The sequence below is a fragment of the Aquarana catesbeiana genome, linkage group LG13 (genome assembly GCF_042186555.1).
Source record: "Aquarana catesbeiana isolate 2022-GZ linkage group LG13, ASM4218655v1, whole genome shotgun sequence".
NCBI lineage: Eukaryota > Metazoa > Chordata > Amphibia > Anura > Ranidae > Aquarana > Aquarana catesbeiana.
In genome coordinates, this window is record NC_133336.1 from 213,319,316 (window position 1) to 213,333,344 (window position 14,029).

Here is a 14,029-nt window from a genome sequence, read left to right on the forward strand (position 1 = left end):
GGTCCTTTTTTTCCTCTTTCCACTGAGGTCACCCCGTCGCACTCTGACCCAATCTGGGGGTTTCTCGTTGCCGGGTCTGCTGCCTGGACACGCTTCCTCAGCTTCGGACCCTGGCATTGTGGGTGGGCTCTGCATTCAGGGCTGCGCCGCCTTTGCACGGACGCAATTGTAAGTTATGGTCTTTGTGGAAGAATGTGGAATTTTATGTTTTACATTTGCCCACTCTTCCTTTAACTGCTTGCTGACCACCGGCCGTCAATTGACGACCAGGTGGCGCAGCTCTCGTGGCCGGCGGGCGTCATATGATGGCCTCGCTTTCCCAGCCCACCAGGGGGCGCACGCACGTCGCCGACGGCGATCGTGTGCGCCCGCCGTGTCACTGAGCACCCGGTGCGCGTGCATGGCGGCCGCGTTGTCCGCCGGGCACCTGTGATTACCGGTAACACAGCAGGACCGTGGATCTGTGTGTGTAAACACACAGATCCACGGTCCTGTCAGAGGAGAGGAGACCGATGGTATGTTCCCAGTACAGAAGAACACCGATCGGTCTCCTTCCCTAGTGAGTCCCCACCCCCTACAGTTAGAATCATTCCCTAGCAACACAGTTAACCCCTCGATCACCACTTAGTGTTAACCCCTTCCCTGCCTGTCACATTTATACAGTAATCAATGCATTTTTATAGCACGGATCGCTGTATAAATGTGAATGGTCCCAAATATGTGTCAAAAGTGTCCGATATGTCCACCGCAATATCGCAGTCACAATAAAAATCACAGATCGCCGCCATTACTAGTAAAAAAATATTAAAAAATTAAAATGTTATAAATCTATCCCCTATTTTGTAGACGCTATAACTTTTGCGCAAACCAATCTATATACGCTTATTGCAATTTTTTTTACCAAAAATATGTACAAGAATACATATCGGCCTAAACTGAGAAAAAATTTGTTTTAAAGAAAAAAAAATGGATATTTATTATTGCAAAAGGTAAAAATTATTGTGGTTTTTTTTGTAAACTTGTCACTCTTCTTTTGTTTATAGCGCAAAAAATAAAAACCCCAGAGGTGATCAAATACCACCAAAAGAAAGCTCTATTTGTGGGGAAAAAATGATAACAATTTTATTTGGGTACAGTGTTGTATGACCGCGCAATTGTCATTCAAAATGTGACAGCGCTGAAAGCTGAAAAATGGCCTGGGCAGGAAGGGGGCAAAAATGCACTGTATTGAGGTGGTTAAACTACTCTAAATATTGCTAATTTCCCCTATTTATAGGTGATTAATACGGTTATGCTCCTGATGAGTGGCTATAAGGTCCCGAAAAGGCGTAGAGCTTACAACTACCGTTATTCATACACCATTATTAGCTATGTATGGACGTTCCATTGTTATTGTATTTTGTTTTTGACACTTTTTTCTAGTGACACTGCGTGCCACATATTCATTGTTATGCATTTTTTATTCATATCCTCATATGTTTACATAGAAGTCCTTGTTGGAATGTATTTTATGATTGAATACAAATTATATTTATTGAGCTATGTTCCTACAAATGTAAACTTATGAATTTATGTATTACCTCATATTAAAAATTGAAACTTTATTCTAGTTTGACTTTTGCTCCCGTGTGCCTCACTCAAAGTCCCACATCCTTTTTCTTTTGTTTTTGTTGTATATATATATATACACATGCATTTTCTTTTTACATGTTTCTGATTTTTTCACTTATTGCTCATTTTTAGCGCTGCATCGTTTTTATTTTATTTGTACTTAGAGTGCTTGTATCTGACTCTTTGGTGCTGGCTGCTTTGTGGATATTGGGGTAGTTTTTATTCAATATAATACCCACTCATTTTATTTAGACATCTAGCGCAGTGTAAACCCATGGTTGGTTTTTTTATATATCCCCCTTTTTTTCATTAGCCTCTAGTCACATGAGAATGCCTCTCATGTAGACCTTATAGGAATTCCATAAAATGTATGGGTCGTTTACTAAGCCTACATTGTCTGCAAAGAAATTGTTTAGGTGCTGGGAAATGGATTTAGAGGTGGGTGATTCCTGGAGTAGTCTAATGTTGCAGCGCCAGATGGGGGGTGAGGAGGAGACTCCCCGTTCTATTATAGACATAGATATGGCCACGGGCGTTAATCAACAAGCATTTGATCGTCATTGTAAGGATCGTAGTATGTTTGGTAAGGCATTGTGGTGTGGGTACTCACTGTGACCACGTATTTGGTAGGATGCAGCTGCCTTGCTCCTGGAAAAGAGCAGATGTAGATCTTCCATGTCAGTAGAGAGGTTGAGGTCACTTCGAACTGAACTGCGTATTTCAAGATAAACAATAAAAAGAAAAACAACAGAAAAAAAAATAAGAACAGTCAACACAGGTATCATAATAAATGGATCTGAAAAGAAAACTGATCCTAGTGCAGACGTAACTGCTACAGATGGTGTAGGGGTGTTGAAGAGTGTTCAATAAAGAAGCTCTTCTCCAGAGATAGAGTGTTATGCTTATGGGTCATTGCTATGAGCTTCCACCGCTGTTCTTCTTTGAAGAGCACTTGTGGGTTACAGTTTGCCATTCATTTTGTATAATAGGCGGCCCTGCAGGGAGTGAATGGAGGGTGGTTTGATCAGGGAGTATATTCCATCTCCGCAGGGCAGCAAGCCCCTCTTCTAATGTGGATACTGTAATGGTGGCCCCGTTGTGGGTAATGGAAAGTGTTGCCGGGTATTTCCATTTGTGGAGGATTTTATGGTTCCTCAGTGCCTTTGTGATTGTCATCAGGTTGCGACTGCATTGTAGCGTGTGTCTGGACAGATCAGGGAGTAATCTGATGTTCACATATTGTTGTGGGATGTTTTCTGGTTTACGTGAGGCTTGCAACATTTGATCCTTTATGTGATAATAATGTACTCTCAGCAGTACATACCTGGGTGTGTCAGCAGGGAGAAAGGATGGTTTGGGGACCCTGTGAATCCTATCCACAAGAAGATCTTGTGCAGTTGCTGCTGGCACTAAAGTTGAGAATAGGGTCTGGGCGAATTGCAATAGCTGATTAGGGGGAACTGCTTCAGGTATACCCCTTAATTTGAGGTTGTTCCTCCTGGACCTGTCCTCAAGGTCTGCCAGCTTGTCCTTTATCCATGCAATGTCTTCCCCCTGAGCTGTGTGGGCCTCCACCATTACATTATATGATGAGGTATATTCCTCCATCTTGTGCTCTACCTGATGCACTCTGTGGCCTAAGGGTTGCACCTCCCTCTTGCAGTCAATTATCCCTCTGACCATGTCAGCTTGCAGGGACGATCTCAGGGACAGCAGCATGTCCTTCATCATGGTGTCTGACACTGGTCTGTCTGCTGTGGGGAAGTCTGTGACGGGATCCCTGTCCTGAGTGCTCTGTGTTGTGGTGGTGCAGTGAGGCCCGCCTACCTCCATTACAGGATCTGCCGGCGGTCTGGGTGGAGAGTGCCTCCGCTGTTTGGATTTTGCCGGACTTCTCATTGAGGGACTAGATGTGCCCGAGGATGATTCGCTGGGTGGGTCAGGTGCGTTGGTGGAGGCAGACGATAGCCCTTTGATGCCGCTGCAGGCTCCATGCTCCGGCCTGTTCCCCCGAGCACTGCCGCCATTTTGCTGAGGCTCCCGCGCGGCATAGTAGCTGGTCATTTTTTGTGGCTGCTGCGGGTTCTTGTGGTTTCTGGGCATCTTGTTTCGATCGCCTTGGTTTCGCCGGCTGGATGGTAGTGTTTGGGGTCTTAGATGGCACCGGTGAGCTCTGATGGCTTCGGATTATCTCCGGTGGACGAGCGGAGCTCCTAGATTAAGCATCCATCTTGGAGTCCGGTCCCCACGCCCCCTCTTCATAAGACATTTCTAACACATAGCATGTACATAGCAAAAATAACACCCCAAAATGCATTCCGCTACTCCTCCTGAGTATGGTGATACCACATGTGTGAGACTTTTACACAGCCTGTCCATATACAAAGGTCCAACATTGAAGTAGCACTTTCAGGCATTCTACGAGCATAAATTGCACATATCTTTTCTCAACCATCTATTACAGTTTTGAAGGCCCTAGAGCACCAGGACAATGGAATTGTCCACAAAATGACCCCATTTTGGAAAGCAAACACCTCAACGTATAATCTATGAGGCATAGTGAGTCTTTTGAATGGTTCATTTTTTTACAGAAGTTTTTGGAAAATGTGGAAAAAAATGAAAATGCATTTTTTACACAAAGTTGTCCCTTTATAAGATATTTCTAACACATAGCATGTACATAGCAAAAATAAAACCCCAAAATACATTCTGCTACTCCTGAGTATGGCGATACCACATGTTTGAGACTTTTACACAGCCTGGCCACATACAGAGGCCCAACAGTGAAGTAGCACCTCCGGGCATTCTAGCAGCATTAATTACACATATCATTTTCTGACTACCGATCACATTTTTGAAGGCCCTTCATATTTCTAACACATAGCAGGTACATACCAAATAACAAAAGATTACCTGTGGTTTTAGAAGTGCAGTGGTCCACAGAGGAGAGCATCGGTCCAGGCAGCAGGCAGGAATGAGGTCAGCGACAGCAAAAGCAATCATCCAGGCAGCAGGCAGGAATACTGTCCATAGTTCATACAGGCAGAGATACTGTCAGCACAACCAGAGCACAGCCAAAGCACAGCCAAAGTACAGGTCCAGGTAGCAGGCAGAGGTGTCCTGGCAGAAATACTGTCCAAAGTCAGTAGATGCAGCAGGCAGATAAATGGTCAACACAGCCAAAGTATTGGTCCAAGCAGCAGGAAGGACCATCAAGCTTAGGGCCAGGGGGGACAGGGGTAGAGGCTTCTCCCATCCAAATCGCTTTGAAGCCTCCGTGCAACCAGACCCTGTTCTGGGAGCACAGAAAACGAAAAACTGGTTTTCTCTACTCAGAACGCTATTCTGAAGCCCCTCACATATGTGAGACCCCTGTGTACTGAAGTAGATGGCCAAATGATCAGTCCAAGTGGCAGGCAAAAACATGGTCGATTAACAGGCCAAGGTCGGTGCATGTGAAAGTCAGAAACGTGGTTTAAATCGGCAGGCAGAGGCATCGTCGGTAAACAGGCTGAGGTTGGTGCACATGGAAGTCAGAAACGTGGTTTAAATCGGCAAGCAAAGACATCGTCGGTATACATGCCAGGGTCAGTTAATTAACATGGTAGCAGGCAAATGGGGAAATGGTAGTCTGTTAATAATAAGGGGAACTAATATTGGATAGATGTATGATAATTTTTGAAGCAATCTCCGATGCACAGGCCAGGTTGGGGGGACATTGGGGACAATAATAGCTGGTATCTCTTCTTACTCCTCCTCTGCTGCATACATGGCATTTCTTTTGGCATCTTCTTCCAGATTCTGTGGGGGGAATGTGATAGGGAAAGTGTTGCTCATGAAGTCGACTCACGCTATCAGAACTAATGCTTACTGGGGCGGGACCTTGTTGGTAAATGAGGGCAGTGACAATATCTTCAATATACTTCAGGTAGGTGATTTGTTGGTTTTGAGTTGCTTTTTGGTAGCAGACAAACAAATTAAAAAGTGCCATGTGAAACAGGAGAAACGCAACTTTCTTCTACCAATAACGGGACTTTCTGGTTGATAAATAGGGCTGTAGCATCTGATCGTTTAAATCCACTTTTCAGTCATCCACTTGTCAGATCTTCAATGCCAAGGACTGAATGTGTCTGTAGTGTGGTTGATCGCTTGCTGCAAGCCTCTGGTCCCCCTTGCTGAGTGCTTTGATCTGCTGGACGGAGCATTCCTGCTTGTCTTTCTCCTGTGAGGAGGTCGATTGTGTTATCTCCATTGAGTGGATATCCTTATACAAGATGGTTTATAGCTTGCCTCTGGTAAGCGTGCATTTCTATAGTTGGTGGATTTTTCACTGGGTGCTCTTCGATGAATTTTGATTTATCACCATTGGACATTGATTTGGTTTCGGGGACCTCTCTCTCTGGTCATTGTTATTTATTTCTATAATTTATGTCATCACAATTGATTTTGGTTATTTACCATCTGATACCGATTTGGTCTTGGGACTTTTTTCTCTATTCAATGTCACTAATTTATTTTATGTCACCTTAATTGATTGATTGTTTATGAATACTTGTATTTAATTTAATTTCGCATTTTCTATATTTGACAATGTTTGTTATACTTTCTGTAGTATAATAATTTAATTCTTTAGTGCGGTTCCTATATATTATTTTGATTTGGTTATTTGTGTACACCTTAAAATAGAACTGCAGCTTAATTTAATATTTCATGCTTGTGAAGCGCGGTCATTTTTTACATTTTTCTGGTTGATAAATAGGGCTGTAGCATCTGATCATTTAAATCCACCTCCCATGTATATATTATAATCGTGGACACATTCGGGCTTTACAATGGGGCCGCCTCTTCTTTGGGGGTGTCATTGTGGATGGTAGAGAGGATGTGGTCATCTTTCTTGTCCCTCCACTTCATGGCCAACACCTCCTCGTACCTCATGAATGCCGATTCTCCATTTTGCAATTTTTTGGTCAACAAATTTTGTGGGAATCCCTTCCGTTTTTTTTAAAGTACCGCAGGCCGGGTTTTTTTTTACTATAAAGGTGACGAAAAAGGGGCAGGCTGGTATAATAGTTGTCGACATAAAAATGGTATCCTTTGTCGAACAGGGGGTATGCCAGCTCCCAGACAATTTTACCACTGGTTCCAATATATGTGGGGCAATCATGGGGCTGGAGCTGGGAGTTTTTGCCTTCGTAGATCCGGAATGTGAAGACATATCCAGTGGCTCGATCGCATAATTTATTTAATTTCACCCCATACCTGGCTCTCTTGCTTGGTATATACTGCTTGTAGTGCAGTCGGCCAGTGAAATGTATGAGGGACTCGTTCACACAATTTTTTTGGTCTGGGGTAAAAATGTCTCTAAATCGCTGGGAAAAGGAATTGATTAGGGGGCGTATCTTATACAATTTATCATGGTTGGGATGATCTCGGGGAGGGCACTGTAAATTGTCATTGAAGTGGAGAAAACGCATAATCATGTCGTATCTTGTTCTGGACATGACAGCGGAATATATGGGCATGTGGTGGATGGGGTTGGTGGACCAATATGCATGGACTTCGTTCTTTTTTGTAAGGCCCAAAAATAATTTAAATTCGTCCGGTGTTAGACGTCGCCACTGGAACATGTGGGCATAGGAAGAATTGGGGTTGGCAGCAATAAATTGGGATGCATACAGGTTAGTTTGATCCACCATACTCTGCAGCAAATCTTGTGGGAAAAATAAAGAAAAATAATCAAATTGAGAAAAAATTTGTAGTGTCGGGCTGCACACCTGGCTGTGCAGTGAAAGGGGGATGATAGCGGATCCTGAGTTGGCAGGCAACCATAAGGGGTTTGCCAGGGCATCGGGAAGGTAGGACTGGGGCTGGGTTCTTCGGGTTGGGCGTGTGATTCCAGTGCTTGTACTGGGCTCCTCTTCCTGGGGTCTGGCGCTGCTGGTGGTGGGCAGATCTCCTGATCTTGGTCCTGATCTCATTCTTTTGGGAGGGACGGTGTCCTCTGAGGACTTGGACTCTGATCCACTATCCTCCACTGGCTCGTATTCTGAACCAGAATCGGATGATGGGAGCTCCCCACTGCTCTCATCATCCGACATGGTAAGAAGGGCATATGCCTCCTCAGGTGTGTAAACCCTTTGCGACATTATGGTAGTGCTTTTTTGGCGGGCCTATGTAATGGTACTGCTGGCAGTAGTGGTGGTACTAGTGTGGTATTAGTGGCGGGCCTGTGTGGTAGTACAGGTGGCGGTACGGGTGGTGGTGGTACCAATCATGGAACAGGTAATGGTACGTGTGGTGGTGGCGGTACCGATGGTGGTACGGGTGGCGGTACTGGTAGCAGGCCTGTGAGGCGGGCCTGTGTGGTGGTATAGATGGTGGGCCTGATGGCAGTACTGATGGCGGGCCTGATGGCGGAACTGGCGGAACTGGCAGTGGTACTGATGGCGGTACTGGTAGCCTGTGTGACGGTACCAATGGCGGTACTGATGGCGGTGGGCCTAATGGCGGTACTGATAGTGGGCCTGATGGCAGGACTGGCTGTGGTACCGATGGCGGTACTGGTAGCCTGTGTGGCGGTATCAATGGCGGTACTGATAGCGGTGGGCCTGTGACAGATGATTGACAGATGGGCTGATTGATTGACAGGTGGGCTGATTGATTGGGTGACTGACAGATGGGCTGATTGGCTGGGCTGATTGATCAGATGGGCTGATTGACAGATGGGCTGATTGACAGATGGGCTGACTGACAGATGGGTTGATTGAAAGATGGGCTGGGCTGTGTGACAGGTCCTCTTTATTGGGGGGTCGTGTTGTGCACAGTATACAGACAGAACACTGATATCTCACTTACTGATCCCTGCTCTCTCCTCACACGATCGGTGTGTGAGGAAAGAGCAGAGATCAGATGGTAACTGCTCCTCTGTGTTAACATTTGTGACTGGCTGTTATTGGACACAGCCGGTCACATGGTAAACAGCCAATTTCATTACCTGTTTACCTTGATCGGGGAAGCGCTGTGTCCAAGGGACAACCGCCTTCCTCAATCCCTGCCCTGCACTCCTCCAGCAACGAGTACGGTGCACGCCGCCGAGTTTGTTATGACATGTGATCGGCTGTGACATTGACACAGCCGATCACGTGGTAAATGGCCAAAATCACTGTCTGTTTACCGCAATCGGGGAAGCACTGTGTCTGAGGGACACATGCTATGCCCGATCGCCACGCTGTGCGCTAGGGGGTTATCCTGCTGGACGTCATATGAGGCCCAGTCAGGATAACACAACCACCGCTCGGCCATCATCTGTTATGGGCCGGGCGGGAAGTGGTTAAAGAAGCTTATGCTGCTTCTATCTAATTCACTGTTTCATTTTCTCCATCAGCTCATCCCCCACAGCTATTACCTTTTGTATCAATTGACCCCCCTCCTAGATTGTAAGCTCTAGTGAGCAGGGCCCTCTGATTCCTCTTGTACCAAATTGTAATGTAACTGTAATGTCTGCCTTCATTTTGTTAAGCGCTGTGCAAACTGTTGGTGATATATAAATCCTGTATAATAATAATAATATAATAATAATAATGTTCAGCAGCCAAAATGAGTACTGACTAGTACTTGGTTGTCAGCGGTTGGAATATCTCATATCTATATTCAGACTGGGAGGAAGCGGTATAAGACAAAAGTACTCAAGCGGAGTGTGGGGCGTTTCGTTACAGTTATATTCTATTTTATTCTGTTCTATTCCTTTATTTGCTATTCTATTTTAGTCTGTTTTACTCTATTCTTTTATTTGCTATTCTGTCCCCTTTTTTTCTATTCAATTTTTTTCTATTCTTTTATTTTGTATTCTGCTCTGTTTTACTCTATTATATTCTATTCTTTTATTTTCTATTATATTCTTTTCTATTTCTTTATTTTCTATTCTCTTCGGTAATTGGAATACTATTTGAATTTGAATTTTGTCAGAAATTTTGTTTAAATTCATTATTATTGTAATTCGGAAATTAAGATACATCCACATTTCAGAATAACGAACAATTTTCCCCCCAAATTTGGAGTGAAAAGAGCTGCCCATGTCCATTACTAAATAAATGTGAATGCAGACACAGAATAGGTCAGGATGATGCGTATGTCTATAGGACAGGGAATCCTCACAGTGAGGATGGATCAGATCAGAAAGATATGGTTAGTATTGTACCCTTTAAATAAACAGACAAACAAAAGATCCACAGTAACTCCCCGAGTAAACACCAAAATAACAAGAGTGACCAATTATGGTCTATGGCTGCAGGTCCTTCTGCCAAAACTGCACCACATAGAAGGTTCCAGAGTTCCCCCAACTACCGGCAATTATTTTTGTATGATTGGTAATCAATCTCCATGTGATATTGGTGGATTTTAACGTCACGATGTTACCAGACGATTAAAATGAGGGCCTTGGATTTCAGAACTGAGAGTCGATTGTCATTCAATCTCCTCGATCTCACCCTCTGGAAATAATAATTATAATTATATGATGATTGAACTTTCCATCAATGTCTCGGGGGGGACATCTTCCTGACCTTTCACAAAGTTCACTCCCAATAAGTTGATAATTACTCCTCCCTGTAATCATGAGAAGAGGACCGCACACCACAAAGATGGTTATTCAAAGATCCAAAGGTTGTACAATCAGATTACATAGTGTATGGTCTCACTGAAAGGAATCTTTCTGTGAGAGCTGAGAATGGTCTTCCCCTTTAGGGAGATTCCTCCTCTATATTTGCCCTGGTGACCATGATCTTTGAAATAACTTTGCAAAATTTTGGGTTGTCACCAGCAGAGGAATAGGAGGGAAAATCTTCCAATGGGGCCACCGAGGATATTCTCTCACATCCTGTTTTGGATATGGAACAGGAAGTGAAGGGTATTCTTACCAATATGATGTAGCCCCTCCCCCTTATTTTATCCAAAAACTTAACAGAAAAGGTTTTGCCTTTAGTTCTCCTTTATTGAATTTGTAATTTTCATTCATTATTAATTTCCATTCCTTTGTATTTCATACGGTGGATTTGGTTGTTGCCGGGAGACGTAGCGGCACCTTCCGTAGCCGGCCTCAATTTTGGGGTTAAGGGTGATTTAATGTGGTGATGTGATGCATCAGAATCCTCACAAATGTGCTGTATTGTAATTCTCAGTCTTGGTTTTTATCCAAAAATTCAAAAGTCTTCAGAACAAAATACAGATCCTCTTGACCCTGAGAAGACACAAAGTATCATTCCTCCAATATACTGAATACACAACATTACATTGCACCCTTTTCATCCACTGAGCCTGGGAACTGCAACATCTGCTGAAGAGTTCACCTGGGGCCCCAGAATAATGACACCCTGACACTTGGGGGCCCCAGAACAATGACACCCTGACACTTGGGGGCCCCAGAACAATGACACCCTGACACTTGGGGGTGCAGAACAATGAAAACCTGACACTTGGCGGCCCCAGAACAATGACAACCTGACACTTGGCCCCAGAACAATGACAACCTGACACTCGGGGCCCCAGATCAATGACACCCTGACACTTGGGGGCCCCAGAACAATGACACCCAGACACTTGGGGGCCCAAGAACAATGACACCCTGACACTTGGGGTACCAGAACAATGACACACTGACACTTGGGGGCCCCAGAACAATTACACCCTGACACTTGGGGCCCCAGAACAATGACACCCTGGCACTTGGGGGCCCAGAACAATGACAACCTGACACTTGGGGGTCCAAGAACAATGACACACATGGACACTTGGGGATCCCAGAACAATGACACCCGGACACACAGGAATATTGGTATTGGATTATGGTCATTGGTATTCTATAGATATATTGATGAAAAAAACAGAAACACAGAAGAATTTAAAGGATAAATTTCTAGTTTATTGAGATGTCAGTCTTTGTACAAGGGTCTCCTCCATGGCGGTGGAATGAACGGTCAGAGTGGCTCAGCTGTTCTCACAGGAGAAGGTGTTGCAGGCCACGGTCAAAGAGGCCACCAAGATGACAAACTCCTGAAAGTCCACCTCCCCATCTCTGTTCTCATCCAGATCCTTCAGGATCCTGTCCACGGAGGTGGAGTCTTTTTGCTCCTAGAGAAGGAAGACTTAGATTTAATCAACCATCTTTTCCCCATCTCTTCCCGGTTTCTGTCTACATTACACCGAGATTCCATTCTAGAAGAGTATCCCACAGGAAATAAAAAAGTGTATTTAGTTTGGAAATCTGAGGCTTTCGTGGTAAAAATTCTACACATCTGTTTTTTCATCTTTGTAGTTTGTGTATCAAGATTATGTGGTCCTCTTTAGAATTAGTCAACGCTATGCAACCCTCAATATATTTTTTAGATAATGATTTTTGAATGTCAGGTATCAGCAAAAAGACTTTTCAGAGGGTTCCCCAATCACCAATTTGGCTGTTGATTGTGTGTGACTTGCTTTAGAAAGTAACTACATGCAGTATCTGGAGTAGAGTTAAAAGATATTACTTTTTATTTATTTATTCTGGAGTCCTTGTCCCTTTAGAGCCGGTTCACACAGGGGGGGCTTCAAAGTTGCCTGACTCGGAAACCGCCCCGTACAGCGCGACCTGCAAAACTACTTCTGTAGAGAAGTCAATGCAAGCCGCTCTGAAGTTGCCCCAAAGTAGTACAGGAACCTTTGAGTTGAGTTTGACTTGAGTCGCTCCTATTAGAACGGTTCCATTGTACAGAAAGGAGCGTGACTTGTCAGGCAGCTGAGAGGTCGCCCCTGTGTGAACAATGTCTTTCTTCTTGTCACTCTTCCATAAAGGGCAGATTTGTGGAGAACACGACTAATAGTTGTCCTGTGGACAGATTCTCCCACCTGAGCTGTGGATCTCTGCAGCTCCTCCAGAGTTACCATGGACCTCTTGGCTCTTCTCTGATGAATGTTCTCCTTGCCCAGCCGGTCAGTTTAGGTGGACGGCAATGTCTCTGTGAGATGTTCAAAGCTTGGGAGATTTTATTTATAACCTAACCCTGCTTTATACTTCTCCACAACTTTATCCCTGACCTGTCTGGTGTGTTCCTTGGCCATGATGCTGCTTGTTCACTAAGGTTCTCTAAGAAATCTCAGGGGGCTTCACAGAACAGCTGTATTTATACTGAGATTAAATGACACACAGGTGGACTCTATTTACTAATTAGGTGACTTCTGAAGGCAATTGGTTCCACTAGATTTTAGTTAGGGGTATCAGAGTAAAGGGGGCTGAATACAAATGCCCCCCCACACTTTTCACATATTTATTTGTATTATTTATCATTTTCCTTCCACTTCACAATTATTACCTCTGATGTATGATGAGGATGAGGATCAGATTAGGTCCCCCTTGCTAGTAGCGGGTTGGACCCCCTTAGGGCTTCATTCTTGGTGGCATGATGATGAGGATCAGACTCTGGACAGGAAAGGGTTACCTCTGATGTATGATGATGATGGGGATCAGATTAGGTACACCCAGAGGTGATCCTCATCATCATCATTATACATCAGAGGTAACCCTTTCCTGTCCAGAGTGTACCTACTAGCTAGGTTCCCCTTGCTAATAGCGTGTTGGACCCCTTTTGTCTTCATTCTTGGTGGCATAGATACAACAAGGTGTTGGAAACATTCCTCAGAGATTTTGCTCCATAGTGACCTGATAACATCACGCAGTTGCTGCAGATTTGTCAGCTGCACATCCATGACCAGAATCTCCTGTTCCACCACATCCCAAAGGTGCTCTATTGGATGAGATGTGGTGAGTGTGGAGGACAATGGAGTACAGTGACCTCATTGTCTAGTGGTGAGATGATTGGAGCTTTGTGACATGGTGCATTATCCTGCTGGAAGGAGCCATCAGAAGATGGGGACACTGTAGTCATAAAGGGATGGACATGGTCACCAACAATACTCAGGTAGGCTGTGGTGATTAAACCCCATCCCCCACACCATTACACCCCTACCACCAGCCTGAACCAGTGATACCCTATCCCCCACACCATTACACCCCCATCACCAGCCTGAACCGGTGATATCCCATCCCCCACACCATTACACCCCCAACACCAGCCTGAACCGGTGATACCCCATCCCCCACACCATTACACCCCCACCATCAGCCTGAACCGGTGATATCCCATCCCCCACACCATTACACCCCCACCACCAGCCTGAACCAGTGATACCCCATCCCCCACACCATTACACCCCCACCACCAGCCTGAACCAGTGATACCCCATCCCCCACATCATTACACCACCACCACAAGCCTGAACCGGTGATATCCCATCCCCCACACCATTACACCCCCACCACCAGCCTGAACCAGTGATACCCCATCCCCCACACCATTACACCCCCACCACCAGCCTGAACCAGTGATAC

General features: G+C 44.8%; 1 protein-coding gene and 1 long non-coding RNA gene across 4 annotated transcripts in view; both read right to left on the minus strand.

Moving 5' to 3' along the window:
- LOC141116359 (uncharacterized) overlaps positions 1 to 14,029 on the minus strand; it is an 80,860-nt gene that overhangs the window by 15,107 nt on the left and 51,724 nt on the right. The gene's annotated exons all lie outside the window — the stretch shown is intronic.
- The window catches only part of LOC141116357 (protein S100-A1-like), a 38,961-nt gene continuing 35,511 nt past the window's right edge, over positions 10,580 to 14,029 (minus strand). For 2 of the 3 annotated variants that reach the window (XM_073608590.1, XM_073608589.1), the window contains exon 4: positions 11,506 to 11,736. In XM_073608590.1, the coding sequence (XP_073464691.1) occupies positions 11,593 to 11,736 (144 nt within the window). In that variant the 3' untranslated portion in view covers positions 11,506 to 11,592. Of the gene's footprint in view, positions 10,847 to 11,505; positions 11,737 to 14,029 lie in introns of those variants that run through there. The other variant, XM_073608592.1, reaches the window with a different exon arrangement.